At 45.3% G+C, this 27,561-nt stretch overlaps 2 protein-coding genes across 2 annotated transcripts; one reads left to right on the top strand and one right to left on the bottom strand.

Moving 5' to 3' along the window:
• Positions 1 to 9,220: 9,220 nt before the first annotated feature.
• Positions 9,221 to 18,646, top strand: LOC138373641 (uncharacterized). The gene is made up of 3 exons (XM_069339982.1): positions 9,221 to 10,207; positions 10,703 to 17,948; positions 18,444 to 18,646. The coding sequence occupies exon 2, from the start codon at positions 13,523 to 13,525 to the stop codon at positions 16,883 to 16,885; it is 3,363 nt and encodes a 1,120-aa protein (XP_069196083.1). The 5' UTR covers positions 9,221 to 10,207; positions 10,703 to 13,522; the 3' UTR covers positions 16,886 to 17,948; positions 18,444 to 18,646.
• A 1,849-nt stretch (positions 18,647 to 20,495) lies between these two features.
• On the bottom strand, positions 20,496 to 21,476 carry LOC138351335 (uncharacterized). The gene has a single exon (XM_069303054.1). It carries the CDS (start codon positions 21,474 to 21,476, stop codon positions 20,496 to 20,498), a length of 981 nt encoding a protein of 326 aa, XP_069159155.1.
• Positions 21,477 to 27,561: the final 6,085 nt, after the last annotated feature.

Below are 27,561 nucleotides of genomic sequence, written 5' to 3'. Positions count from 1 at the left end.
ACAGCAAGTTTGTCCCGCAGCTTAATAATGCCGCAGACTCAGCATATCGCAGCTTAATAATGCCGCAGACTCAGCATATCGCAGCTTAATAATGCCGCAGACTCAGCATATCGCAGCTTAATAATGCCGCAGACTCAGCATATCGCAGCTTAATAATGCCGCAGACTCAGCATATCGCAGCATCACAGAGCAGCGGGTGTCCCGCAGCTTAATAATGCCGCAGACTCAGCATATCGCAGCTTAATAATGCCGCAGACTCAGCATATCGCAGCTTAATAATGCCGCAGACTCAGCATATCGCAGCTTAATAATGCCGCAGACTCAGCATATCGCAGCTTAATAATGCCGCAGACTCAGCATATCGCAGCATCACAGAGCAGCGGGTGTCCCGCAGCTTAATAATGCCGCAGACTCAGCATATCGCAGCTTAATAATGCCGCAGACTCAGCATATCGCAGCTTAATAATGCCGCAGACTCAGCATATCGCAGCTTAATAATGCCGCAGACTCAGCATATCGCAGCTTAATAATGCCGCAGACTCAGCATATCGCAGCTTAATAATGCCGCAGACTCAGCATATCGCAGCTTAATAATGCCGCAGACTCAGCATATCGCAGCTTAATAATGCCGCAGACTCAGCATATCGCAGCATCACAGAGCAGCGGGTTTGTAAGAATAATCTGATAATTACAACAGTCTGGAGACAAGGCTGAAGGCTTCATTTGCATATTGCAGCATGTTGTGACATATATTAGCATGCCTTAAACACCTGACGATACGCGTGTTTACACCACATCTGGCTCCCGACGCACGTACACACACCACCTGGCTCTTGACACATGTACACACAACACCTGGCTCTTGACACATGTACACACAACACCTGGCTCTTGACACATCTACACACAACACCTGGCTCTTGGTACATGTACACACAACACCTGGCTCTTGACACATGTACACACACCACCTGGCTCTTGGTATATGTCCACACAACACCTGGCTCTTGGTATATGTCCACACAACACCTGGCTCTTGGTATATGTCCACACAACACCTGGCTCTTGGTATATGTCCACACAACACCTGGCTCTTGGTACATGTACACACAACACCTGGCTCTTGACACATGTACACACACCACCTGGCTCTTGACACATGTACACACAACACGTGGCTCCGTACACACATACTCACAACACCTGGCTCTTGACACGTATTATATTGTGGGTTGGTGGTGTTGTCGTGTTGTTGAATCTTCTTTACGGACAACCCAACCCACAACTCGGTAGAGTGTTTATACTTCACCGGGAGATCACCCTGGACGCTTCTGGTTCTTGGAGAGGGGCTCAACGTCACACGTTTAGGGGATGCGGCTCAAACACTTAGCCTCGTTGTCACGTGCACACACCCACTCGAGCCGCTGTGACTCCCCACTCTCTCCTTATGTGATATGATCTCCTCAATCCCCTATGACTTATTAGTTTTCCGTCCTACCCTGTCCACAGCAGTGGTTCTTGGTTCTTTCTCTCTCTCTCTCTTTCTTTACTACATCCTGGGAAGCCTCACTAGGACAAGGGCAAACACCAGCAAATTTGAATACATTTACTGGACCAAGCACATACACAATACATACACACATATAATAATAATAATAATAATAATAATAATAATAATAATAATAATGAATCCTACACTCTATACTATTTCAGTCAGGTTGCACTCCAACACCATCAGAACTTCTATCATCAGCTTATCAAGTAGTATTCTATCTCCTGATTCACCACCTAATATTACCAACCTCCTTAAGTAGGTCAAGTCTTATAATACAATGTTGCACTATCAGCAAGAGAATATTTATATATATCTATAAACATGTACAAGGAAAATCAGCATGTGAATGCAATAACATATATGTATCAGTATAAATGTTCCTTGATACACAATGATCAATCGATCACCCTATCAGTCCTAGAACACATACAACTGTAGGTAATCCAGCCTACGACTGTAACTCTATACTTCAGTATAAACACTCCTCGGCACAAGAATGGCAAACAATCACTCACCTTTCACTGCGTCTTGCACGCTAATGACAACCAACCACTCTACCACCTCCCTGCAAGTAATCATTTAGAACTTCCCTTCCACATCTGGAAGTTCACTACCCTGATCTCTTCAGGTTCTTCCGGGTTTAACTACCAGGATCCTCTGCAGCTCCTTCAGGCTGCTGCACCACGAAGTTCCCTCGAGCAACTATGGTGCTTCACCACCTCTACAGAAGCACGTGACACTCCTCTTTACTGCTTCTCCTCACAGCTCGAGGTCCTCTCCTCCACTACCTTGGAGTCTCATCAACTACTCCCTCTGTGCTGGCTTCGAAGTTCTCAGCAACTTCTTCCCCAAAGACAAACCTGCAACCCATTGACACTCCAATAAAGATGTTTCCTTATAAACACATAGACGAAATAATCCACACAATATGTTTGCATCCAACATCTATCTGCTCTCTACATGCAGTGAGAGTGGACTCCCCCGTTTGAGCTGGTCCATGCTCCGCCTTGCCCGGCGGGCGGCTCCCACAACGTTCCCAGCTCGATTCCACAGCTGGAACGTCTGCACACTTCCTTTCTCTTGGAGATATATCACTAGGGGTCCCTCTCTGACAGGAGCTCACACGGAGCGCACCTTCCCCTCGCGATGTCTGGTACTCAAGTAACTTAAGCTCCTCTCTAAGCGAGCCTCACGCCTCTAGCAAATTATCCACATCTCCTAACCAGTTATTTATCTATTTTCTTATTCACTGCCCATAATCTCAAATTGTTTATCAAATCCAACCAACTATTTTACATCTGTGTTATCACCTCTATATTTCCTAGACCTTCTAGTCAGGTCAGGCTTGATAGAATAATTCTCAAAGGGGAGAATTGTTTTTCGGCTGCCTGGGATCATAACACACGTGTACACACAACACCTGGCTCTTGACACATGTACACACAACACCTGGCTCTTGACACATGTACACACAACACCTGGCTCTTGACACATGTACACACAACACCTGGCTCTTGACACATGTACACACAACACCTGGCTCTTGACACATGTACACACAACACCTGGCTCTTGACACATGTACACACAACACCTGGCTCTTGACACATGTGCACACAACACCTGGCTCTTGACACATGTACACACAACACCTGGCTCTTGACACATGTGCACACAACACCTGGCTCTTGACACATGTACACACAACACCTGGCTCTTGACACATGTACACACAACACCTGGCTCTTGACACATGTACACACAACACCTGGCTCTTGACACATGTGCACACAACACCTGGCTCTTGACACATGTACACACAACACCTGGCTCTTGACACATGTGCACACAACACCTGGCTCTTGACACATGTACACACAACACCTGGCTCTTGACACATGTACACACAACACCTGGCTCTTGACACATGTACACACAACACCTGGCTCTTGACACATGTACACACAACACCTGGCTCTTGACACATGTACACACAACACCTGGCTCTTGACACATGTACACACAACACCTGGCTCTTGACACATGTACACACAACACCTGGCTCTTGACACATGTACACACAACACCTGGCTCCCGACACATGAACACACAACACCTGGCTCTTGACATGTGTACACACAACACCTGGCTCTTGACACATGTACACACAACACCTGGCTCTTGACACATGTACACACAACACCTGGCTCCCGACACATGTACACACAACACCTAGCTCTTGACACATGTACACACAACACCTGGCTCCCGACACATGTACACACAACACCTGGCTCCCGACACATGTACACACAACACCTGGCTCCCGACACATGTACACACAACACCTGGCTCCCGACACATGTACACACAACACCTGGCTCCCGACACATGTACACACAACTTCTAACAACCATTTGTTCGACCATTCCTGCAGCTTGTCCAGGTCTTCTTGAAGCCTCAAACTGTCCTCCTCTGTCTTAATCCTTCTCATAATTTTTTCGTCGTCAGCAAACATTGAGAGGAATGAGTCTATATCCTCTGGGAGATCATTTATGTATATCAGAAACAGGATAGGACCGAGTACAGAGCCCTGTGGGACTCCACTGGTGACTTCACGCCAATCTGAGGTCTCACCCCTCACCGTAACTCTCTGCTTCCTATTGCTTAGGTACTCCCTTATCCACTGGAGCGCCCTACCAGTTACTCCTGCTTGTCTCTTCAGCTTATGTACCAGCCTCTTATGGGTGACTGTGTGAAAGGCTTTTCGACAGTCCAAGAAGATGCATTCCGCCCATCCTTTTCCTTCTTGCTTAATCTTTGTAACCCTCCCAGAACCCATGATGGTGGTGTGTCACGAAGTCCCTTCTCACCAGATGTGTTACTAGGTGTGACGGACCTCAGCGCCATCTATGATCCAGGTTCCGAGTTAAACAGTTGACACTCCCATTAATATCAGTTTCCCATCTTCTAGTCTGCTGTGGAACTACCGGTGACTGGCGACGGACATCACTGAAGCAGGGAGGGTGAAGGAGTACTTTGTCGACCTTGAGACGAGCTCATAAGTGTGGCTAGTTGAGCTATGTGGACTTGCCTCTTGGAAGGTGCTAGCCAGTGGGGCTAGTTGAGCTCTGTGGACTTGCCTCTTGGAAGGTGCTAGCCAGTGGGGCTAGTTGAGCGCTGTGGACTTGCCTCTTGGAAGGTGCTAGCCAGTGGGGCTAGTTGAGCGCTGTGGACTTGCCTCTTGGAAGGTGCTAGCCAGTGGGGCTAGTTGAGCGCTGTGGACTTGCCTCTTGGAAGGTGCTAGCCAGTGGGGCTAGTTGAGCTCTGTGGACTTACCTCTTGGAAGGTGCTAGCCAGTGGGGCTAGTTGAGCTCTGTGGACTTGCCTCTTGGAAGGTGCTAGCCAGTGGGGCTAGTTGAGCGCTGTGGACTTGCCTCTTGGAAGGTGCTAGCCAGTGGGGCTAGTTGAGCGCTGTGGACTTGCCTCTTGGAAGGTGCTAGCCAGTGGGGCTAGTTGAGCGCTGTGGACTTGCCTCTTGGAAGGTGCTAGCCAGTGGGGCTAGTTGAGCGCTGTGGACTTGCCTCTTGGAAGGTGCTAGCCAGTGGGGCTAGTTGAGCGAGCGTCGCAGGAACTCACAGTTCCTGCGACGGCGCTGGAACCAATCGTATTGGCGTATGCCTTTCCACTGGAGACTTTGAGCGCCGTGGAGAGGGGACGACCTGCTGCCTGGGTAACAGCTTCACCGAATCAACCTACCCTGGCTTTGCTCCCTGGTGAGGCCACTCCAGACCAGGCCGACACCAGAGCGCAACTCCATAGTCTCCTGAGACTGATGGATGCCTACTACTATATTTCCACCAAGGCTAGGGACCTCTGATCTTGAGTAGGATCACAGAGTTTTAAAAGAACCCAGTTACGGAAAGGTTCGTAACATTAGGTTTTTTCTCACGATCTTCTCCATCACCTTGCATGGTATACAAGTTAAGGACACTGTCCTGTAGTTCAGTGCCTCTTGTCTGTCACCCTTTTTGTATATTGGGACCACGTTAGTGGTTTTCCATATTTCTGGTAGGTCTCCCGTCTCCAGTGACCTACTGTACATCATGGAGAGTGGCAAGCAAAGTGCCTCTACACACTCTTTCAATACCCAAGGTGAGATTCCGTCCGGACCAACAGCCTTTCTCACATCCAGATCCAACAGATGTCTCTTGACCTCATTACTGGTAATTTCGAACCCTTCTAAAGCCGCCTGGTTTAGTGCCATCTCTCCTAGCTCCAGGACTTCACCTCGTTCTATTGTGAAGACCTCGTGCAACCTCTTGTTGAGTTCTTCACACACTTGTTTCTCATTCTCTGTGTACCTGTCCTCACCCGTTCTAAGTTTCATTACTTGTTCTTTCACTGTTGTTTTCCTCCTGATGTGGCTGTGGAGTAGTTTTGGTTTGGCTTTATTTGCCGTATAATTTTCATACTGTCTCTCTGCTTCTCTTCTCACACTAACATTCTCATTCCTGGTTTTCTGGTATCTCTCTCTCTCTCTCTCTCTCTCTCTCTCTCTCTCTCTCTCTCTCTCTGTCTCTCTCTCTCTCTCTCTCTCTCTCTCTCTCTCTCTCTCTGTCTCTCTCTCTCTCTCTCTCTCTCTCTCTCTCTCTCTCTCTCTCTCTCTCTCTCTCTCTCTCTCTCTCTCTCTCTCTCTCTCTCTCTCTCTCTCTCTCTCTCTCTCTCTCTCTCTCTCTCTCTCTCTCTCTCTCTCTCTCTCTCTCTCTCTTCTTTCTGGTGTTCTATTATTTCGGAAGTTCCTCCGCGCCCTTTTGTTCAGTTCCTTTGCTTTCATACATGCCCTATTATTCCATGGATTCTTCTGTTGCTTCTCGGTTTTTTCCTGTCGGGCTGGGATAAACCTGTTTACTGCCTCCTGACACTTTTGGGTGACATATTGCATCATGACTTGTGCGGACTTAGTTATGAGTTGTGTCCCGTGGTATATCACCTAGGAATTTTCTCATCTCCTCATAATTTCCCTTTTGATACACCAGCCCTTTGTTTTCTAGTTCTTGTTTTTTTTTGGGGGGGAGAGGGAGGAGGGAGATAAATCCCAGCTCTAGCAGGTGTTCAAATATCAGTACCATGATGGTACACAGCATATATAAGACCAATTTTGGAGTATGCGGCCCCAGCATGGAGCCCGTACCTTGTCCAGCACATGACGAGGCTGGAAAAAGTTCAGAGGCATGCCACTAGGCTAGTCCAAGAACTAAGAGACATGAGTTTTGAGGAGAAGTTGACTGAACTGCACCTCACGTCGCTGGAAGACAGAAGAGCTCGGGGAGACATGATCACAATATACAAAATTCTCAGGGATATTGACATGGTAGACAAGGATGGATAATTTAACACGGGTGGTACACGCACAAGGGGACACAGGTGAAAGATGAGTACCCAAATGAGCCACAGAGACATTAGAAAGAACTTTTTCAGTGTCAGAGTAGTTAACAAATGGAATGCACTATGCAGTGATCTGGTGCAGGCTGACTCCATACACAGTTTCATATGTAGAGATGATAGAGTTCGAGAAGTTCAGGAATCAAGGTTCTGAAAGATTCCTTACACAAGTTTCTGAAGGCAGTTCTGATGTTAGCCAGCCTCGCATACGCCGACGATGTTATTCTTTTGGTGTGGGCTTCAGGAAACAGGTTTAGCCTGATATCAACTCCTAGATATTTTTCTCCGTTCGTTTCGATAAGGACTTCATCTCCCATTCTGTATCCTGTGTCTGGCCTCCTATTTCCTCCCCCTAGTTTCACTACTTTACATTTACTGGGGTTGAACTTTATTAGCCATTTGTTGGACCATTCATCCAGGTTGTTTGGGTCATCTTGTAGCCTCATGCCATCATCCACCGTTTCAATCCTCCTCAGAGTTATTGCATTGTCCGCAAACATTGAGAGGAACGAGTCTATTCCCTCTGAGAGATCATTTACATATGTCAGAATCAGTACAGGTCCAAGAACTGACTCTTGTGGGACTCCACTGGTGACGTCTCGCCACTCCGAGACCTCACCCCTCACGGTGACTAGCTGTGTCCTGTTGCTTAGGTACTCTCTCTTATCCAGTGGAGTACCTTCCCTTTCACTCCTGCCTGCATCTCCAGCTTGTGCACTAGTCTCTTATGTGGTATTGTGTCAATGGCTTTCTGTGTGTGTGTGTGTGTGTGTGTGTGTGTGTGTGTGTGTGTGTGTGTGTGTGTGTGTGTGTGTGTGTGTGTGTGTGAGTACTCACCTATTTGTGCTTGCGGGGGTTGAGCTTCGGCTCTTTGGTCCCGCCTATCAACTGTCAATCAACTGGTGTACAGATTCCTGAGCCTACTGGGCTCTATCATATCTACATTTGAAACTGTGTATGGAGTCAGCCTCCACCACATCACTGCCTAATGCATTCCATCCGTTAACTACTCTGACACTGAAAAAGTTCCTTCTAACGTCTCCGTGGCTCATGTGGGTACTCAGTTTCCACCTGTGTCCCCTTGTTCGCGTCCCACCAGTGTTGAATAGTTTATCCTTGTTTACCCGGTCGATTCCTCTGAGGATTTTGTAGGTTGTGATCATGTCTCCCCTTACTCTTCTGTCTTCCAGTGTCGTAAGGTGCATTTCCCGTAGCCTTTCCTCGTAACTCATGCCTCTTAGTTCTGGGACTAGTCTAGTGGCATACCTTTTGACTTTTTCCAGCTTCGTCTTGTGCTTGACAAGGTACGGGCTCCATGCTGGGGCCGCATACTCCAGGATTGGTCTTACATATGTGGTGTACAAGATTCTGAATGATTCCTTACACAGGTTCCTGAACGCTGTTCTGATGTTAGCCAGCCTCGCATATGCCGCAGACGTTATTCTTTTTATGTGGGCTTCAGGAGACAGGTTTGGTGTGATATCAACTCCTAGATCTTTCTCTCTGTCCGTTTCATTAAGTACTTCATCTCCTAGTCTGTATCCTGTGTCTGGCCTCCTGTTTCCACTGCCTAGTTTCATTACCTTGCATTTACTCGGGTTGAACTTCAACAGCCATTTGTTGGACCATTCACTCAGTCTGTCTAGGTCATCTTGTAGCCTCCTACTATCGTCCTCAGTTTCAATCCGCCTCATAATTTTTGCATCATCGGCAAACATTTAGAGAAACGATTCTATACCCTCTGGGAGATCATTTACATATATCAGAAACAGTATAGGTCCAAGGACTGACCCCTACGGGACTTCACTCGTAACGTCTCGCCAATCTGAGACCTCACCCCTCACATTGACTCGTTGTCTCCTGTTGCTTAGGTACTCCTGTATCCAACGGAGTACCTTCCCTTTCACTCCAGCCTGCATCTCCAGCTTTTTCACTAGCCTTTTGTGTGGCACTGTATCAAAGGCTTTCTGACAATCCAAAAATATGCAGTCTGCCCACCCTTCTCTTTCTTGCCTTATTTTTGTTGCCTGGTCGTAGAATTCAAGTAACCCTGTGAGGCAGGACCTGCCATCCCTGAATCCATGTTGATGCTGTGTTACAAAGTTCTTTCGCTCCAGGTGCCAGGTGTGTGTGTGTGTGTGTGTGTGTGTGTGTGTGTGTGTGTGTGCGTGTGTGTGTGTGTGTGTGTGTGTGCGTGTGCGTGTGTGTGTTGTGGGAAATTTTTACCCACCATATCTAATAATCATCTAAGAAATGTATAATTTCTATATCATATCTAAATCATATCAAAATCATATCTAAATCGTATCAAATCATATTTGAATCATTAAAGATTCATTATAGCTTGATCCTGGATGACAATGGCACCATGAACACGTACGCAACAGGGGCCCTTTTGATGCCTACGTGACTTTGTACATGATTTCTCAAGGATCCAGAAGCTTCTAGAAGGACTTCTTAATTAAAAAACTATTGGAACATTGATTCAACATCCGGTAGGATTAAAAATCGAATCCTTAATAAGATTCAGTGGTACTTTCAAATACTACTTATAATCTTTAAATCTTATATCTAATTATATTATAATCACATCTTATCTTAATCATAAGTCTAGACTGTAAAAATAATCAATCAATATTCATAGAAGGCTACCGTGCACAGAGAGCATGGCAGGGCGATGGGGGGAGTGAAGCGCCCACCAACAAGCCCAGCGGCACTCCGCGTTTGTTTACAAATGAGTGAACAAGTGACTGATCCTTAGCGAACATTACCAGCTCAAGGACACCTTATCTAACATTTTTATCGCCAGTGAATACTCTCTAGAACTGGGGGAGTACCTGGACAATATCTACAAGGAAAATCCGTGAACATTCACATAAAATAGAGTGTATAGTGGAGATCAGTGACACGGTTTCCTCCACCTTCATTCATAAACTTTTATCTCGAATCATTCTTCTGCAACTGCAGGATAATCACGTAGCAACGCTACCAGATCATCATACAGCAACGCTGTAGCAAAATATCGTGCCTAAACTCAACAAGAGAGAGTTAATCAGTCTGGCAAACTTGTCAGACAGGCACCCCGACTGGCAGAGAAGTATATTGAAGGTTATTTGGTATATGATTGGCCAATTGTATGCTTGTGTAGCTTTAATATCCTATAAATCTGTCTGTTGGTTAAAAAGCGAGGCTAAGCCTCACATATCGGTACGTTTATTAAAATTGTAGTGTAGCTGTGAATCTTATCCAAGCACTGAACCTCATGAGTGTCCATTCTGTCAGAAAAGAATTCAGCCTCAATAAGTAAAAACCTCACAAGTGTCCACAGTCTTGGAAGAGATTCAGTCAAGCTAACTGTATAAAGTGAATATGTCTGCATATACATTTGAATATATAAATTAAGTTATCAATTGCTTGCTTAGTTAATTTTTAAGTTATCATATAAGTTCATTTAATTGAATATAATTTCTAGTACTAAGTTAATAGTATTAAGACTACATTTAAGGTCATTTATTATACTTTTACAATTTAATTTGTTGTTTATAGTATAAGTACATATTGGCTGTTAAGTTATGGTGCTAGGTTAGACTATGTATGTTTAAATCCCTGATTTAAACAGAGCCAGTGTTCAGTCAGATAACTGAATTTATCAAATCTTATCCTTGTATAAAATACAAGCTGATGTGAGATCCCTGTCTACAGGTGGATTGGAACTTCTATCAACATAGTCATTCACCCCACCTGTCCCTTACAGCCCACAGTTTGTCATTAGGAAAAGAGGATTTAGGATTTACAACCCTAGCTAGAGATTTTAATTGAATTAATTTGCAGACAGTAATTTTTTAATTTAGTTCAGTACAAGTCCCTGGTAGTCTCCTCTTATATCAATCCCAGCAGGTTTTTCCCACATTAATGGTCCTTCGAACCTAGATAATAATGGTCCTTTGTACCTAGATATTTATGATCATTTGTTTACCGAATATTTCAGTGCCAAATAGATAAGAAACTTCTTGATTTTGCATTGGAATAATTCTTACATATTCTAGCCTAGCCTAGCTATCAGCCAATATTTATCATAGCTATATATCTAAGTAAACAAATAGTTTGCAGTGGCTTAAGCCACCATATCCATTAACTAGTAAGCATTCATAGCATACTAATATTGGTTTGTGTTAAGAAACCACAGTACTTAAGTATATCAGTGTCACAGACACAACTGCATCTTAATCATAAAATACCATTATCTACCTCATTGTGGTAACATTACATATATATTTAAGTGTATTATCTAGCATTATCTCTAATCTACTGATTTTCAGAGCTGCTCATTACATAATATTCTTTAAAAAAGTGTTATCATCACTGTAAGAGCATTCATTACAATCTAACCATAATCAACTGTACAAACCCTATAACAGGTAAAACCAGTAGACATTCTACTGTATTTTATCTAACAACTATTATTATGGTAACAGATTTTGTAATAACTTTGCAAAAATAGTGCCATTTACTATTTTTAAAAAATTATTACAAGATTTACCAACTTGGTGCATTCGTGCATTCGGGTCACAAATCAAATTATTACAGTACTTTTGATAATTGAACACCTGCTACAACCAGATTCCAGGGAGGAAATGAAGGACGATCTTTGGAATCATTACCTAAGTAGACAGGAAAGCTCATTTATCAAAATACATTAACATCAAACATATTTATCAGAAAAAAGAGAAAAATCTCGGAATCTCCGAAACTCGGAAAAGGTCAAAATGACTAACAGTATTCCACCAGCAGCTGAAACAGAAAAGAAAAGGACACAAAGTGTCTAAAAAAATCACTTGAATCTACAGCCTACAGACCATTTAAATCAGGTGATAGACAAATGTCATCATCACTTGGCTACAATAGTCTACAATTGGGGATTAAGACCAATCTTAATCTCACATCACAATCTGAAAGGCTAACAACACATTGACAATGTCAATACAAATATTATCATCCATCTAAGATAACTATCTTAATCCAAGAATATAGTCTTGATCACCTAATCTCATGCTTTCACTGGAGTGAAAGCAGCCTCAGAAAATCTGAAATTAATCAAGCATCTCAAAGAGACTTACTTAATAGAAAAGGCAAAGCCGAGAAAAAAAAAGAAAAAGCAAAATGCTTCATCACATCATGAATAATGTAGATACACATTATTACAGATACAATTCATCCTTTAAGGAAATCCTTGGAGGAGTACAAGTGTTACATGCTTGTATCACCTACTTGCATGTAATTACTTACCTACAAGTTTTACATACTTGTAACAACATCTTATCACAAAGCCAAATCTTTGATGGACTTCGAGCTTACGTACAAAGATTACGAAGCCGAGGAAAACTTAGATCTCAAGAAAAAATCCCCAAAGGTGAATCCACGGACAAAAGCAAAAATGTCCGGAATGGCAGTCAAAAATCAAGGCAACAAAATTCCTCTTCTGCAAAGTGGAAACAGAATAATGTTGGCTCTTATGCTATATCCCCCACAGTTAACAGAACTGTAGGAAACCAAGCTCCTAAGACAGATAAGACAAAAGGAGCTACAAGTGCCCCAAAATGTTTATTCTGTCAAGAAGCACATACCATTTATCAATGCACAGTTTATGAAGGCCGTGCCAGTCGAATCGATCGACTGAAATCTCTGAACAGGTGCATCCGTTGTCTACGGAAGCACGATACAAGTGAGTGTATCACTCAATTGCAGAACTGCCAATATTGTCATAAAAGTGTACATCACACAGCACTCTGTAGTGATATTAACACTCAATCCAGATCACAGACTTCCAATAATCAACCTGCATCTCAGGCAAAGCCCAAAGATGATAATACCACAACAGCCGTACAATTCTGTACAGTAATGAGCAATGTCAACGACTTGGATACAGAAATTGTTACAGCAGCCATATTGCCTACTGCACAGCTAGAACTATGCAATCAAGGAATTTGTATTCCAACTAGAGGCTTTTTTGATCAAGGGTCACAGAAAACCTTTATCAGTAAAAAGATGGCAGAAGATTTACAACTTAAATCTTCAAAGCAAGTATCTACCTCCATATCAGGGTTTTTTACTAATTCTGGTCGTAGAACCTTTCCAGTAGTAAAACTCAATGTCTGTCTAGGTACATCCCAAAGGACAGTAGAAGCCATAGTAGTTGATAAAATTCCTACTGAAATGGAAGTGACTGGTCTGACAGCAACTATTAAATTCCTAAAAGAAGAAGGAATCCAATTAGCAGATCCTCTACTCGAGTCTGACTACATAGGGGATATCGGAATCCTGATTGGAGCTGACTACTATCATCGATTCATTCTGGGATCAGAAGAATCTATGGGTATGAATATACTCAAATCAGCAGGAGGCATATTGATGACAGGACCTATACTAGATCTTGAACCTTCAACTCCTGAAAAATCACATCATACAGAAACTGTAATAGTGGCATGACTAGGCAAAGAACAGTCACCACTTAAAATCCCCCACATGATTGATGATGGATTAGAATCTGTACCTCAATTGTGGGAACTTGATGCCATAGGAATAATTCCTGAACAACCAAGTCCTGATGATGTCTGTGCATATAATCAATACTTAGAAACTGTACAGTACTATGATGGACAGTACTGGGTAAGGCTACCATGGAAAATAAACCATAAAACCTTACCTACCAATTATCACATGGCTTATAGTCAATTTAAATCGCAACTAGCAAAGCTAAGAAAAAGGCCTGAGCATTTAAAACTCTATCATGAGATTATTGCTCAACAATTAAAGAATAAATTCATCGAAGTCGTGAAAGATGACAATAAGCAAATAGGCCATTTTTTACCACACATGGCTGTAATGAGAGAATCAAAAACGACTCCTTTACGGATAGTTTTTAATTGTAGCTCTAAATCTGGACCCCAAGGAACCAGTCTAAATGATTGTTTGCAAACAGGTCCAAGTCTAACTCAGAAATTGTATGACATACTGGTGAAGTTTAGACTTAACAAATATGCGTATTCAGCAGATATAAGTAAGGCCTTTCTAAGAGTTGGCTTGCAGGAAGAAGATAGAGACTTCACTAAGTTTCTATGGGTAGAGAACCCAGAAGATGTCAATAGTCCTGTAGTGACTTTCAGATTCTCTTCAGTTCTTTTCGGCGCGACAAGCAGTCCATTTCTATTGCAAGCAACTCTAGATACTCATCTGAAGAAATCATCAAGTCCCTGTAAGACTGAAATCAGTCAAAATCTATATGTAGATAATTTTCAAGGGACAGTTAACAGTACTACTGAACTGTTACAATTATATCAAGAGGCCAACAAGGAGCTACAAGGTGCCAACATGCCACTACAATCTTGGGCCTCTAATAATGCAACATTGAATAATCAAATAGCAAGAGATTACCCTGAATATCACGTACCAGAATCACAAAAGGTGTTAGGTATGGATTGGGATTTAATCTCGGACACAATATCGATCAAATCTGTGCCAGTAAATTACAACATCACTACAAAAAGGGATTTGCTTTCACAAGTTAGCAAAGTATTCGACCCACTTGGTCTACTAAATCCTTTGACTATCAAGTGGCGTTTATTAGTGCAAGAAGCATGGAAGGCTAAGGTTGGTTGGGATGATCCACTACCAATCCAGTTACAAAAAGCTTGGATGGAAGTGGCTCAAGAACAAACTTTAGTTGAAAAGATAATCTTTCCGAGACACATAGTCGAGGAAAATGAAGAAGTATCACTACATGTATTCGCAGACTCGTCAGCCAAAGCTTTTGGAGCTTGTGCTTACTTAGTGACTTCTAATCAATCATATCTTATCACCTCTAAGGCCAGAGTCGCTCCATTAAAAAAGAGGACTTTGCCTCAGATGGAACTAACAGCACTGCTAACTGGTACACGCTTAGCTGTGCATATCAAACAAGTCTTGTCTACCATGAACATCAAAGATGTCATTATATGGTCTGACAATGAAGCTGTCTTACAATGGGTACGAAACGACAACTGTCCAACTCCATATGTAAAAAATCGCGTCTCGGAAATTAAAGAAATTTCCGCAGGCTTTCAATTGTTGCATGTACCAACAAAGGATAATCCAGCTGATCTCTTATCAAGAGGTATGACATTTAAACAGTTTGCAAAGGCAGATATTTGGTTTCATGGGCCTCGATGGTTAGTGAATGGTAGTTGGCCTGAACAAAAGCCACACGTCATTACGACACAAACCATAACTACCACCAGGCAGCAAGCTCAAATATCAGTCTTGGATTGTACTCGTTACTCCTCGCTCATCAAATTAATCAATGTAACACAGAACGTGTTTCATTATCTCAGGAAAAAAGGTATAAAATACACTTTTCCTGATGCACTTATCTATTGGGTAAGACAAGCCCAGAGAGAAACTTATGGGAATAACTATGAAAATCTTCCTCATAAGTTAAAACACAATCTCGGTCTGTGGATAGACCAAGAAAAGCACAACATTCTGCGTTGTGGAGGGAGACTTAAACACGCAGATATCAATCTAGATACCGTGCATCCATGGCTTTTACCAAAAAATCATTGGATCACAAGGTTGATTGTGTTGCATACACATCAACAAATCATCAAACATGGAGGAGTGTTAGACACACTCACACAAATCAGACAGCAGTACTGGATTCCTCAGGGAAGACAGTCAGTCAAATCAATCTTGAAGAATTGCATGATATGCCGAAGGTACGATGCAAGAACTTGCTCTTATCCAGAGCCACCACCCCTACCAAAGGAACGAGTGGTCCATCTACAACCTTTCGAAACGACAGGAGTAGATTATACAGGAGCAATATATCTAACAGGGACTGCAGATAAGCAACCTATCAAGGCATACATCTGTCTGTTCACCTGTGCTACCACCAGGGCAGTACATCTAGAGGTAACACCCGATATGACTGCTCAATCATTTATTCAAGCTTTCCGCAGATTCGCAGCACGCCGATCATGCCCTAAGCTGATGATTTCAGATAACGGAGCAAACTTGGTAGCTGGAGAAGCATGTCTACGGGAAATCTGTTCCCATCCTGCAGTTACTTCCACACTGGAACAGCGTCATTGCAGATGGAAATTTATCCCTCCGAGAGCCCCATGGCACGGAGGATTTTATGAACGGTTAATAGGAACTGTAAAAAGATCCTTGAGAAAATCTCTACACCGTCAGAAAATCAATCTTCAAGAACTCCAGACAGTAATCACGGAAATAGAATCAAGGGTGAATAACCGGCCGTTGACTTACTTGTCTGAGGATCCTACTCAACATGAGCCATTAAGTCCTGCCCACCTAATGTATGGAAGACTTCTAACTCCAGTACCATCTCTAGTGGATGATGAGATCAGAGATCCCTCATATGTGGGTCAAAGCGAGTTGGTTCAGGGGTATAAGCATCTGTCCAGCATAATCCAAAAATGGAATGATGTTTGGACAAAAGAATATCTTACATCTCTACGAGAACATCACTATGGGGCCAATGTCCCACATAATATATCTAATCTCCAACCTGGCGATATTGTCTTGGTAGACAGTGATGGCCCTAGGGCTGACTGGCCATTAGGTAAAGTTGTCTCAGTCCATCCAGATAGTCAGGGGATTTTGAGAATAGTCAAAATCCTGTCTAAAGGAACAACTTCCCTGAAGACATTGGACAAACTCATCCACATGGAATCAGTGAGCCAGCTGCAGTTAGATCCTGAGAGACCTCAAGACACTTTAACTCCACAAGACCCACAGACTCCTAACAGACACAATCGTCCACAACGGACAGCAGCACAAAAGTGCAAGCAAAATTTGCACTTGTATTATCAATCCAATGGAGAGTAAATAAATACATATGGTTACTATTGTCCTAAGTATTGGACTCTGTGCCAGTTCTCTCCCTCTGGAAGATGTGGGAAATTTTTACCCACCATATCTAATAATCATCTAAGAAATGTATAATTTCTATATCATATCTAAATCATATCAAAATCATATCTAAATCGTATCAAATCATATTTGAATCATTAAAGATTCATTATAGCTTGATCCTGGATGACAATGGCACCATGAACACGTACGCAACAGGGGCCCTTTTGATGCCTACGTGACTTTGTACATGATTTCTCAAGGATCCAGAAGCTTCTAGAAGGACTTCTTAATTAAAAAACTATTGGAACATTGATTCAACATCCGGTAGGATTAAAAATCGAATCCTTAATAAGATTCAGTGGTACTTTCAAATACTACTTATAATCTTTAAATCTTATATCTAATTATATTATAATCACATCTTATCTTAATCATAAGTCTAGACTGTAAAAATAATCAATCAATATTCATAGAAGGCTACCGTGCACAGAGAGCATGGCAGGGCGATGGGGGGAGTGAAGCGCCCACCAACAAGCCCAGCGGCACTCCGCGTTTGTTTACAAATGAGTGAACAAGTGACTGATCCTTAGCGAACATTACCAGCTCAAGGACACCTTATCTAACATTTTTATCGCCAGTGAATACTCTCTAGAACTGGGGGAGTACCTGGACAATATCTACAAGGAAAATCCGTGAACATTCACATAAAATAGAGTGTATAGTGGAGATCAGTGACACGGTTTCCTCCACCTTCATTCATAAACTTTTATCTCGAATCATTCTTCTGCAACTGCAGGATAATCACGTAGCAACGCTACCAGATCATCATACAGCAACGCTGTAGCAAAATATCGTGCCTAAACTCAACAAGAGAGAGTTAATCAGTCTGGCAAACTTGTCAGACAGGCACCCCGACTGGCAGAGAAGTATATTGAAGGTTATTTGGTATATGATTGGCCAATTGTATGCTTGTGTAGCTTTAATATCCTATAAATCTGTCTGTTGGTTAAAAAGCGAGGCTAAGCCTCACATATCGGTACGTTTATTAAAATTGTAGTGTAGCTGTGAATCTTATCCAAGCACTGAACCTCATGAGTGTCCATTCTGTCAGAAAAGAATTCAGCCTCAATAAGTAAAAACCTCACAAGTGTCCACAGTCTTGGAAGAGATTCAGTCAAGCTAACTGTATAAAGTGAATATGTCTGCATATACATTTGAATATATAAATTAAGTTATCAATTGCTTGCTTAGTTAATTTTTAAGTTATCATATAAGTTCATTTAATTGAATATAATTTCTAGTACTAAGTTAATAGTATTAAGACTACATTTAAGGTCATTTATTATACTTTTACAATTTAATTTGTTGTTTATAGTATAAGTACATATTGGCTGTTAAGTTATGGTGCTAGGTTAGACTATGTATGTTTAAATCCCTGATTTAAACAGAGCCAGTGTTCAGTCAGATAACTGAATTTATCAAATCTTATCCTTGTATAAAATACAAGCTGATGTGAGATCCCTGTCTACAGGTGGATTGGAACTTCTATCAACATAGTCATTCACCCCACCTGTCCCTTACAGCCCACAGTTTGTCATTAGGAAAAGAGGATTTAGGATTTACAACCCTAGCTAGAGATTTTAATTGAATTAATTTGCAGACAGTAATTTTTTAATTTAGTTCAGTACAAGTCCCTGGTAGTCTCCTCTTATATCAATCCCAGCAGGTTTTTCCCACATGTGTGTGTGTGTGTGTGTGTGTGTGTGTGTGTGTGTGTGTGTGTGTGTGTGTGTGTGTGTGTGTGTGTGTGTGTGTGTACTCACCTAGTTGTACTCACCTCACCTAGTTGTGCTTGCGGGGGTTGAGCTCTGGCTCTTTGGTCCCGCCTCTCAACCGTCAATCAACAGGTGTACAGATTCCTGAGCCTATTGGGCTCTATCATATCTACACTTGAAACTGTGTATGGAGTCAGCCTCCACCACATCACTTCCTAATGCATTCCATTTGTCAACCACTCTGACACAAAAAAAATCTTTCTAATATCTCTGTGGCTCATTTGGGCGCTCAGTTTCCACCTGTGTCCCCTTGTGCGTGTGCCCCTTTTGTTAAATAGCCTGTCTTTATCTACCCTATCAATTCCCTTGAGAATCTTGAATGTGGTGATCATGTCCCCCCTAACTCTTCTGTCTTCCAGCGAAGTGAGGTTTAATTCCCGTTGTCTCTCCTCGTAGCTCATACCTCTCAGCTCGGGTACTAGTCTGGTGGCAAATCTTTGAGCCTTTTCCAGTTTAGTCTTATCCTTGACTAGATATGGACTCCATGCTGGGGCTGCATACTCCAGGATTGGCCTGACATATGTGGTATACAAAGTTCTGAATGATTCTTTACACAAGTTTCTGAATGCCGTTCGTATGTTGGCCAGCCTGGCATATGCCGCTGATGTTATCCTCTTGATATGTGCTGCAGGAGACAGGTCTGGCGTGATATCAACTCCCAAGTCTTTTTCTTTCTCTGACTCCTGAAGAATTTCTTCTCCCAGATGATACCTTGTATTTGGCCTCCTGCTCCCTGCACCTATCTTCATTATATTACATTTGGTTGGGTTAAACTCTAACAACCACTTGTTCGACCATTCCTGCAGTTTGTCTAGGTCTTCTTGAAGCCTCAAACAGTCCTCTTCTGTCTTAATCCTTCTCATAATTTTGGCATCGTCCGCAAACATTGAGAGAAATTAATCTATACCCTCCGGGAGATCATTTACATATATCAGAAACAAGATAGGACCGAGTACAGAGCCCTGTGGGACTCCACTGGTGACTTCACGCCAATCGGAGGTCTCACCCCTCACCGTAACTCTCTGCTTCCTATTGCTTAGGTACTCCCTTATCCACTGGAGCACCTTACCAGCTACACCTGCCTGTCTCTCCAGCTTATGTACCAGCCTCTTATGCGGTACTGTGTCAAAGGCTTTCCGACAATCCAAGAAAATGCAGTCCGCCCAGCCCTCTCTTTCTTGCTTAATCTGTGTTACCTGGTCATAGAATTCTATTAAGCCAGTCAGGCAAGATTTACCCTCCCTGAACCCATGTTGTCGATTTGTCACGAAGTCCCTTCTCTCCAGATGTGCTACTAAGTTTTTTCTCACGATCTTCTCCATCACCTTGCATGGAATACAAGTTAAGGACACTGGCCTGTAGTTCAATGCCTCTTGCCTGTCGCCCTTTTTGTATATTGGGACCACATTCGCCGTCTTCCATATTTCTGGTAGGTCTCCCATCTCCAGTGACCTACTATACACTATGGAGAGTGGCAAGCAAAGTGCCTCTGCAAACTCTTTCAGTACCCATGGCGAGATCCCGTCTGGACCAACAGCCTTTCTAACATCCCATGAAGGCTAGGGGCTGGGATATGAAGGCTAGGAGCTGGGACATGAAGGCTAGGGGCTGGGATATGAAGGCTAGGGGCTGGGACATGAAGGCTAGGGGCTGGAATATGAAGGCTAGGGGCTGGGACATGAAGGCTAGGGGCTGGGATATGAAGGCTAGGGACTGGAACATGAAGGCTAGGGGCTGGGACATGAAGGCTAGGGCTGGGATATGAAGGCTAGGGACTGGGACATGAAGGCTAGGGGCTGGGATATGAAGGCTAGGGGCTGGGACATGAAGGCTAGGGGCTGGGATATGAAGGCTAGGGACTGGAACATGAAGGCTAGGGGCTGGGATATGACGGCTAGGGACTGGAACATGAAGGCTAGGGGCTGGGATATGAAGGCTAGGAGCTGGGACATGAAGGCTAGGGGCTGGGATATGAAGGCTAGGGGCTGGGATATGAAGGCTAGGGACTGGGACATGAAGGCTAGGGGCTGAGATATGAAGGCTAGGGACTGGAACATGAAGGCTAGGGGCTGGGACATGAAGGCTAGGGGCTGGGATATGAAAGCTGGGGGCTGGAACATGAAGGCTAGGGGCTGGGACATGAAGACTAGGGGCTGGGACATGAAGACTAGGAGCTGGGGCATGAAGACTAGGGGCTGGGACATGAAGGCTAGGAGCTGGGACATGAAGGCTAGGGGCTGGGACATGAAGGCTAGGGGCTGGGATATGAAGGCTAGGGGCTGGGACATGAAGGCTAGGGGCTGGGATATGAAGGCTAGGGACTGGAACATGAAGGCTAGGGGCTGGGACATGAAGACTAGGAGCTGGGACATGAAGACTAGGGGCTGGGACATGAAGGCTAGGAGCTGGGACATGAAGGCTAGGGGCTGGGACATGAAGGCTAGGGGCTGGGATATGAAGGCTAGGGGCTGGGACATGAAGGCTAGGAGCTGGGATATGAAGGCTAGGGACTGGAACATGAAGGCTAGGGGCTGGGATATGAAGGCTAGGGACTGGAACATGAATGCTAGGGGCTGGGATATGAAGGCTAGGGGCTGGGATATGAAGGCTAGAGACTGGGACATGAAGGCTAGGGGCTGGGATATGAAGACTAGGAGCTGGGACATGAAGACTAGGGGCTGGAACATGAAGGCTAGGAGCTGGGACATGAAGGCTAGAAGCTGGGACATGAGGACGGAATACAGCAATAGTTCCCAGCCACTTTGACCATCAAGGTTCGAACGCCGACCCTGCAAGAAGCGAAGTCGTAGCTGTGCCGACCAGGTCACTTGAGATAGAACTAACTTAGGGAAGCTGGCCGAGTGTTGTCATGGTAACCGGAGTCTTGAGAGGGACTTGAGTGTTTCCCCTCAACACAGAGGGGAGATCCTGTTGACACTCTGTCAACATATTGTTTACACTCCATCAACACCAGAGTAACGCGAGCTGGGAGTGCGTGCATTACGGTGGGGAATATTGCCCGCACGCACGCACGCACGCACGCACGCACTTTTTCAGTATCAACTTTTTCAGTGTCAGAGTAGTTAACGGGTGGAATGCATTAGGCAGTGATGTGGTGGAGGCTGACTCCATACACAGTTTCAAATGTAGATATGACAGAGCCCAGTAGGCTCAGGAATCTGTACACCAGTTGATTGACGGTTGAGAGGCGGGACCAAAGAGCCGAAGCTCAACCCCGTAAACACAACTATGTAAGAATACACACAGGAACACCGACTGAGGTAATTGTACCCTATCCGGCCTGTAAGGGAACCTATCCGGTCTGTAAGGGACCCTATCCGGTCTGTAAAGGCCCCACAGGGGACGGAGAGAGACAAGGGTTCTTGTTCCAGATCGACTACCACAGCTATTCCAAATCCCCTCCATACCCCCCCCCCCCCCTTCCTTTCCCCCTCTAAATCAAAATCAAAAGTGTACTGCCTACGGTCACTCTAAAGATTCCCCTTAAACCTTTGTTACTGATTGGGGTGAGGGGTCAAGATTACGTTTTCTGTTTTTACTTCCCACAGAAAACGGAAGACGTAAATCTTTTGAGGGGACACAGACTCAATGGTAAAAATTCATGTTTTTTTTAACATATGCCTGAATTTACGCTCCTGGTTCACCCTTGACGACCAGCGGACGTGTGGACGCCTCCTCCGCCTGGGAGCCCCCGGAACACGTTATGTTTTCGCGTTGTGGACTTGATACTGCCGTCAGGCATCCCTATTAGACGGTCCTTTTGTACGACGCCTGTCGCACATGTACTACCCTAGTTGTGCTTGCGGGGGTTGAGCTGTGGCTCTTTGGTCCCGCCTCTCAACCGTCAATCAACTGATGTACAGGTTCCTGAGCCTACTGGGCTCTATCATATCTTCATTTGAGACTGTATATGGAGTCAGCCTCCACTACATCACTGCATAATGCATTCCATCTGTTAACTACTCTGACACTTAAAAAGTTTTTTTCTAATGCCTCTGTGGTTCATTTGGGTACTCAGCTTTCACGTGTGTCCCCTTGTTCGAGTACCACCCGAGTTAAACAGTTTTTCCTTGTCTACCCTGTCAATTCCCATGAGAATTTTGATTGTGGTGATCATGTCTCCCCGGGTTCCTCTGTCTTCCAGCGACGTGAGGTGCAGTTCCCTCAGCCTTTCCTCGTAACTCATACCTTTTAGTTCTTGGACTAGTCTAGTGGCATACCTCTGATTATTTTCCAGTTTCGTCTTGTGCTTGAAAAGGTACGGGCTCCATGCTGGGGCCCACATACTCCAGGATTGGCCTTACATATGTGGTTTACAAGATTCTGAATGATTCCTTACACAGGTTCCTGAAGGCAGTTCTGATGTTAGCCAGCCTCTCATACGCCGCCGATGTTATTCTTTTTATGTGAGCTTCATGAGACAGGTTTGGTGTGATATCAACTCCTAGATCCTTCTCTCTGTCCGTTTCATGAACGGTATCGGTATCCAGTGTGTGGCCTTGGGTCACTTTGGGTCGCGGGACTGTTGATGGAATTTTTTTCACGTGTTCTGTCTGGTTCTCCCGGCGGGGTGACGGTGTCCGGCGCCGGCTTGGTTGAGAGGTGCTCAGCCGTGGTGGGCTCCTGGTGTCCTCAGCCGTGGTGGGCTCCTGGTGTGTCCTCAGTCGTGGTGGGCTCCTGGTGTATCCTCAGCCGTGGTGGGCTCCTGGTGTGTCCTCAGCCGTGGTGGGCTCCTGGTGTGTCCTCAGCCGTGGTGGGCTCCTGGTGTGTCCTCAGCCGTGGTGGGCTCCTGGTGTGTCCTCAGTCGTGGTGGGCTCCTGGTGTATCCTCAGCCGTGGTGGGCTCCTGGTGTGTCCTCAGCCGTGGTGGGCTCCTGGTGTATCCTCAGCCGTGGTGGGCTCCTGGTGTGTCCTCAGCCGTGGTGGGCTCCTGGTGTGTCCTCAGCCGTGGTGGGCTCCTGGTGTATCCTCAGCCGTGGTGGGCTCCTGGTGTGTCCTCAGCTGTGGTGGGCTCCTGGTGTGTCCTCAGCCGTGGTGGGCTTCTGGTGTGCCCTCAGCCGTGGTGGGCTCCTGGTGTGTCCTCAGTCGTGGTGGGCTCCTGGTGTGTCCTCAGTCGTGGTGGGCTCCTGGTGTGTCCTCAGTCGTGGTGGGCTCCTGGTGTGTCCTCAGCCGTGGTGGGCTCCTGGTGTGTCCTCAGCCGTGGTGGGCTCCTGGTGTGTCCTCAGCCGTGGTGGGCTCCTGGTGTGTCCTCAGCCGTGGTGGGCTCCTGGTGTGTTCTCAGCCGTGGTGGGCTCCTGGTGTGTCCTCAGTCGTGGTGGGCTCCTGGTGTGTCCTCAGCCGTGGTGGGCTCCTGGTGTGTCCTCAGCCGTGGTGGGCTTCTGGTGTGCCCTCAGCCGTGGTGGGCTCCTGGTGTGTCCTCAGCTGTGGTGGGCTCCTGGTGTGTCCTCAGCCGTGGTGGGCTCCTGGTGTGTCCTCAGCTGTGGTGGGCTCCTGGTGTGTCCTCAGCCGTGGTGGGCTTCTGGTGTGCCCTCAGCCGTGGTGGGCTCCTGGTGTGTCCTCAGCCGTGGTGGGCTCCTGGTGTGTCCTCAGCCGTGGTGGGCTCCTGGTGTGTCCTCAGCTGTGGTGGGCTCCTGGTGTGTCCTCAGTCGTGGTGGGCTCCTGGTGTATCCTCAGCCGTGGTGGGCTCCTGGTGTGTCCTCAGCCGTGGTGGGCTCCTGGTGTGTCCTCAGCCGTGGTGGGCTTCTGGTGTGCCCTCAGCCGTGGTGGGCTCCTGGTGTGCCCTCAGCCGTGGTGGGCTCCTGGTGTGTCCTCAGCCGTGGTGGGCTCCTGGTGTGTCCTCAGCTGTGGTGGGCTCCTGGTGTATCCTCAGCCGTGGTGGGCTCCTGGTGTGTCCTCAGCCGTGGTGGGCTCCTGGTGTGTCCTCAGCCGTGGTGGGCTCCTGGTGTGTCCTCAGCTGTGGTGGGCTCCTGGTGTGTCCTCAGTCGTGGTGGGCTCCTGGTGTATCCTCAGCCGTGGTGGGCTCCTGGTGTGTCCTCAGCCGTGGTGGGCTCCTGGTGTGTCCTCAGCCGTGGTGGGCTTCTGGTGTGCCCTCAGCCGTGGTGGGCTCCTGGTGTGCCCTCAGCCGTGGTGGGCTCCTGGTGTGTCCTCAGCCGTGGTGGGCTCCTGGTGTGTCCTCAGCTGTGGTGGGCTCCTGGTGTATCCTCAGCCGTGGTGGGCTCCTGGTGTGTCCTCAGCCGTGGTGGGCTCCTGGTGTGCCCTCAGCTGTGGTGGGCGGCCGGCTTCTGCTCTGCCGGAGGACACTGGATGACTTTTGTGTTTTAGTTGGGGGCCGAGTTTTTCGTTTTGCTCCCCAGTGTTGTGTGTGTGGGGGCGGGGCCGGTGCTTGTCAGCCTGAGGGACTCCTGAGGGCTCCTTCAACCATCTGCATGTCTTTCTTGAATTTACCTTGAAGTGTTTCCAAGCCTTAGCGTCCAAGCTCACCGCTCGGTCGTCGACCAAGCCTCCTCGTTGCTGGACTGGTCAACCAGGCTGTTGGACGCGGCTGCTCGCAGCCTGATGTATGAATCACAGCCTGGTTGATCAGGTATCCTTTGGAGGTGCTTACTTAGTTCTCTCTTGAACACTGTGAGGGGTCGGCCAGTTATGCCCCTTATGTGTAGTGGAAGCGTGTTGAACAGTCTCGGGCCTCTGATGTTGATAGAGTTCTCTCTCAGTGTACCTGTTGCACCTCTGCTCTTCAACGGGGGTATTCTGCACATCCTGCCATACCACCTGGTCTCATGTGATGTTATTTCTGTGTGCAGGTTTGGGACCAGCCCCTCTAATATTTTCCACGTATAAATTATTATGTATCTCTCCCGCCTGCGCTCAAGAGAATTAAGGCTCTTTCGTCGGTCCCAGTAGTTCAGATGTTTTACTGAGTGGATTCTAGCAGTAAAGGATCTCTGCACGCTCTCCAGGTCAGCAATCTCTCCAGCTTTGAAAGGGGCTGTCATTGTGCAGCAGTACTCCTCTCTAGCGAGCACTAGCGTCTTGAAAAGTATCATCATCGGTACAGCATCTCTAGTGTGAAAAGTTCTTGTTATCCAACCTGTTATTTTTCTTGCAGTTGTGACAGCTACTTTATTGTGTTCTATAAAGGTAAGGTCTTCCGACATGAGTACACCCAGATCCTTTACATTGCCTTTTCGTTCTATGTTATGATTTGCCTGAGTTTTGTACGTGGTTTCCGTTTTTATATTTTCATTTTTTCCATAGCGCATGAGCTGGAACTTATCTTCGTTAAACACCATATTATTTTCTGTAGCCCATAGGAAGACCTGATCTACATCTGATTGGAGGTTTACCGTGTCCTCTATGTTGCCTACTCTCATGAAGATCCTCGTGTCATCTGCAAAGTATGACACAGTACTATGGGTTGTGTCCTTGTCTATGTCAGATATGAGGATGACAAAAAGTACTGGAGCAAGCACAGTACCCTGGGGGACTGAGCTCTTCACGGTTGATGGGCTGGATTTGGTTTTGTTGATTATTACACATTGGGTTCTGTTGGTCAGGAAATTGTAGATACATCTGCCTATTTTTCCGGTCATTCCATTTGAACGCATTTTATGTGCAATAACACCATGGTCACATTTGTCAAAGGATTTTCCGAAATCTGTGTAAATTACATCAGGGTTTTGTTTGTCTTCCATGGCAGCTAGTGCCTTGTCATTGTGGTCTAGCAACTGTGACAGGCAAGAGCGCCCTGTTCTGAAACCATGTTGTCCCGGGTTATGGAGATGCTGTGATTCCATGTATTTTGTGTTCGTACTTCTTATCACTCTCTCAAAGATTTTTATGATATGCGATGTTAGTGCTATCGGTCTGTAAATTTTTGCCTCTGCCTTATTTCCTCCTTTATGGAGTGGAATTATCTCTGCTATTTTTAGTATGTCAGGAATAACGCCAGTGTCTAGGCTTTGTCTCCAAACAATGTGAAGGCCTGCGATAGTGTTTTTTTTACAGTTCTTGATGAATATGGAGTTCCAAGAATCCGGGCCTGGTGCAGAGTGCATAGGCATACTGTTTATTGCTTCTTCAAAAACCAGAGGGGATAAGGTGACGTCTGATATATGATTTGATGTTGTTATCATATCCATGAAAAATTCATTTGGGTTATCAATCTTTAGTGTGTTTAGTGGCTCGCTGAAAACAGGGTCGTACTGCTTTCTCAGTATTTCGCTCATTTCTTTGTTATCATCGGTGAAAGTTCCATCTCCCTTTCGCAGGGGTCCGATACTAGATGTGGTTTTTGATCTTGATTTTGCATAGGAGAAAAAGTATTTCGGATTTCTCTCTATTTCGCAGAAGGACTTTTGCTCTCTTTGCCTCTCCTGGGTTTTGTATGATTCTTGTAGCTTAAGTTCAATCATTTCTATTTCTCTACCTAACCTTCTTCGCCGTTCTTGAGATAGGGTGCGACTATCAAGTTGTTCCGCGATTCGTTTTCTTCGCCTATAGAGGGAACGACGTTCTCGTTCCAATCTGCATCTCTTCTTTTTTCTTAGGGGTATGCGCTTTGAGTATATTTCTAGTGCTACTGAGCTTATTTTTTCAAGGCACTTTGTTCAGGTTGGCATTTTCTAGCTGTTATTCCTAGCTTATTTCTGTGAAGTCTTGGTTTATTTGCTCCCAGTTTATCTGTTTATTATTGAAGTTGAATTTGCTGAAATCTCCTCATCTCCTCCACCGGGAATCTGGACTGGTTTTGAAGGTCTACTCCCCATGGTTGTCAGAACTTCAGTTAAGTTGT

This window comes from Procambarus clarkii, chromosome 5 (assembly GCF_040958095.1).
Source record: "Procambarus clarkii isolate CNS0578487 chromosome 5, FALCON_Pclarkii_2.0, whole genome shotgun sequence".
Classification (NCBI taxonomy): Eukaryota; Metazoa; Arthropoda; class Malacostraca; order Decapoda; family Cambaridae; genus Procambarus; species Procambarus clarkii.
This window is presented reverse-complemented; position numbering and strand designations above follow the sequence as displayed.

Excerpts from the sequence above, each read along its gene's own strand:
- LOC138351335 (XM_069303054.1), bottom strand. The coding sequence starts at position 21,476 with ATGTCCCAGCTTCTAGCCTTCATGTCCCAGCTCCTAGCCTTCATGTTC.
- LOC138373641 (XM_069339982.1), top strand. The coding sequence starts at position 13,523 with ATGATTGATGATGGATTAGAATCTGTACCTCAATTGTGGGAACTTGAT.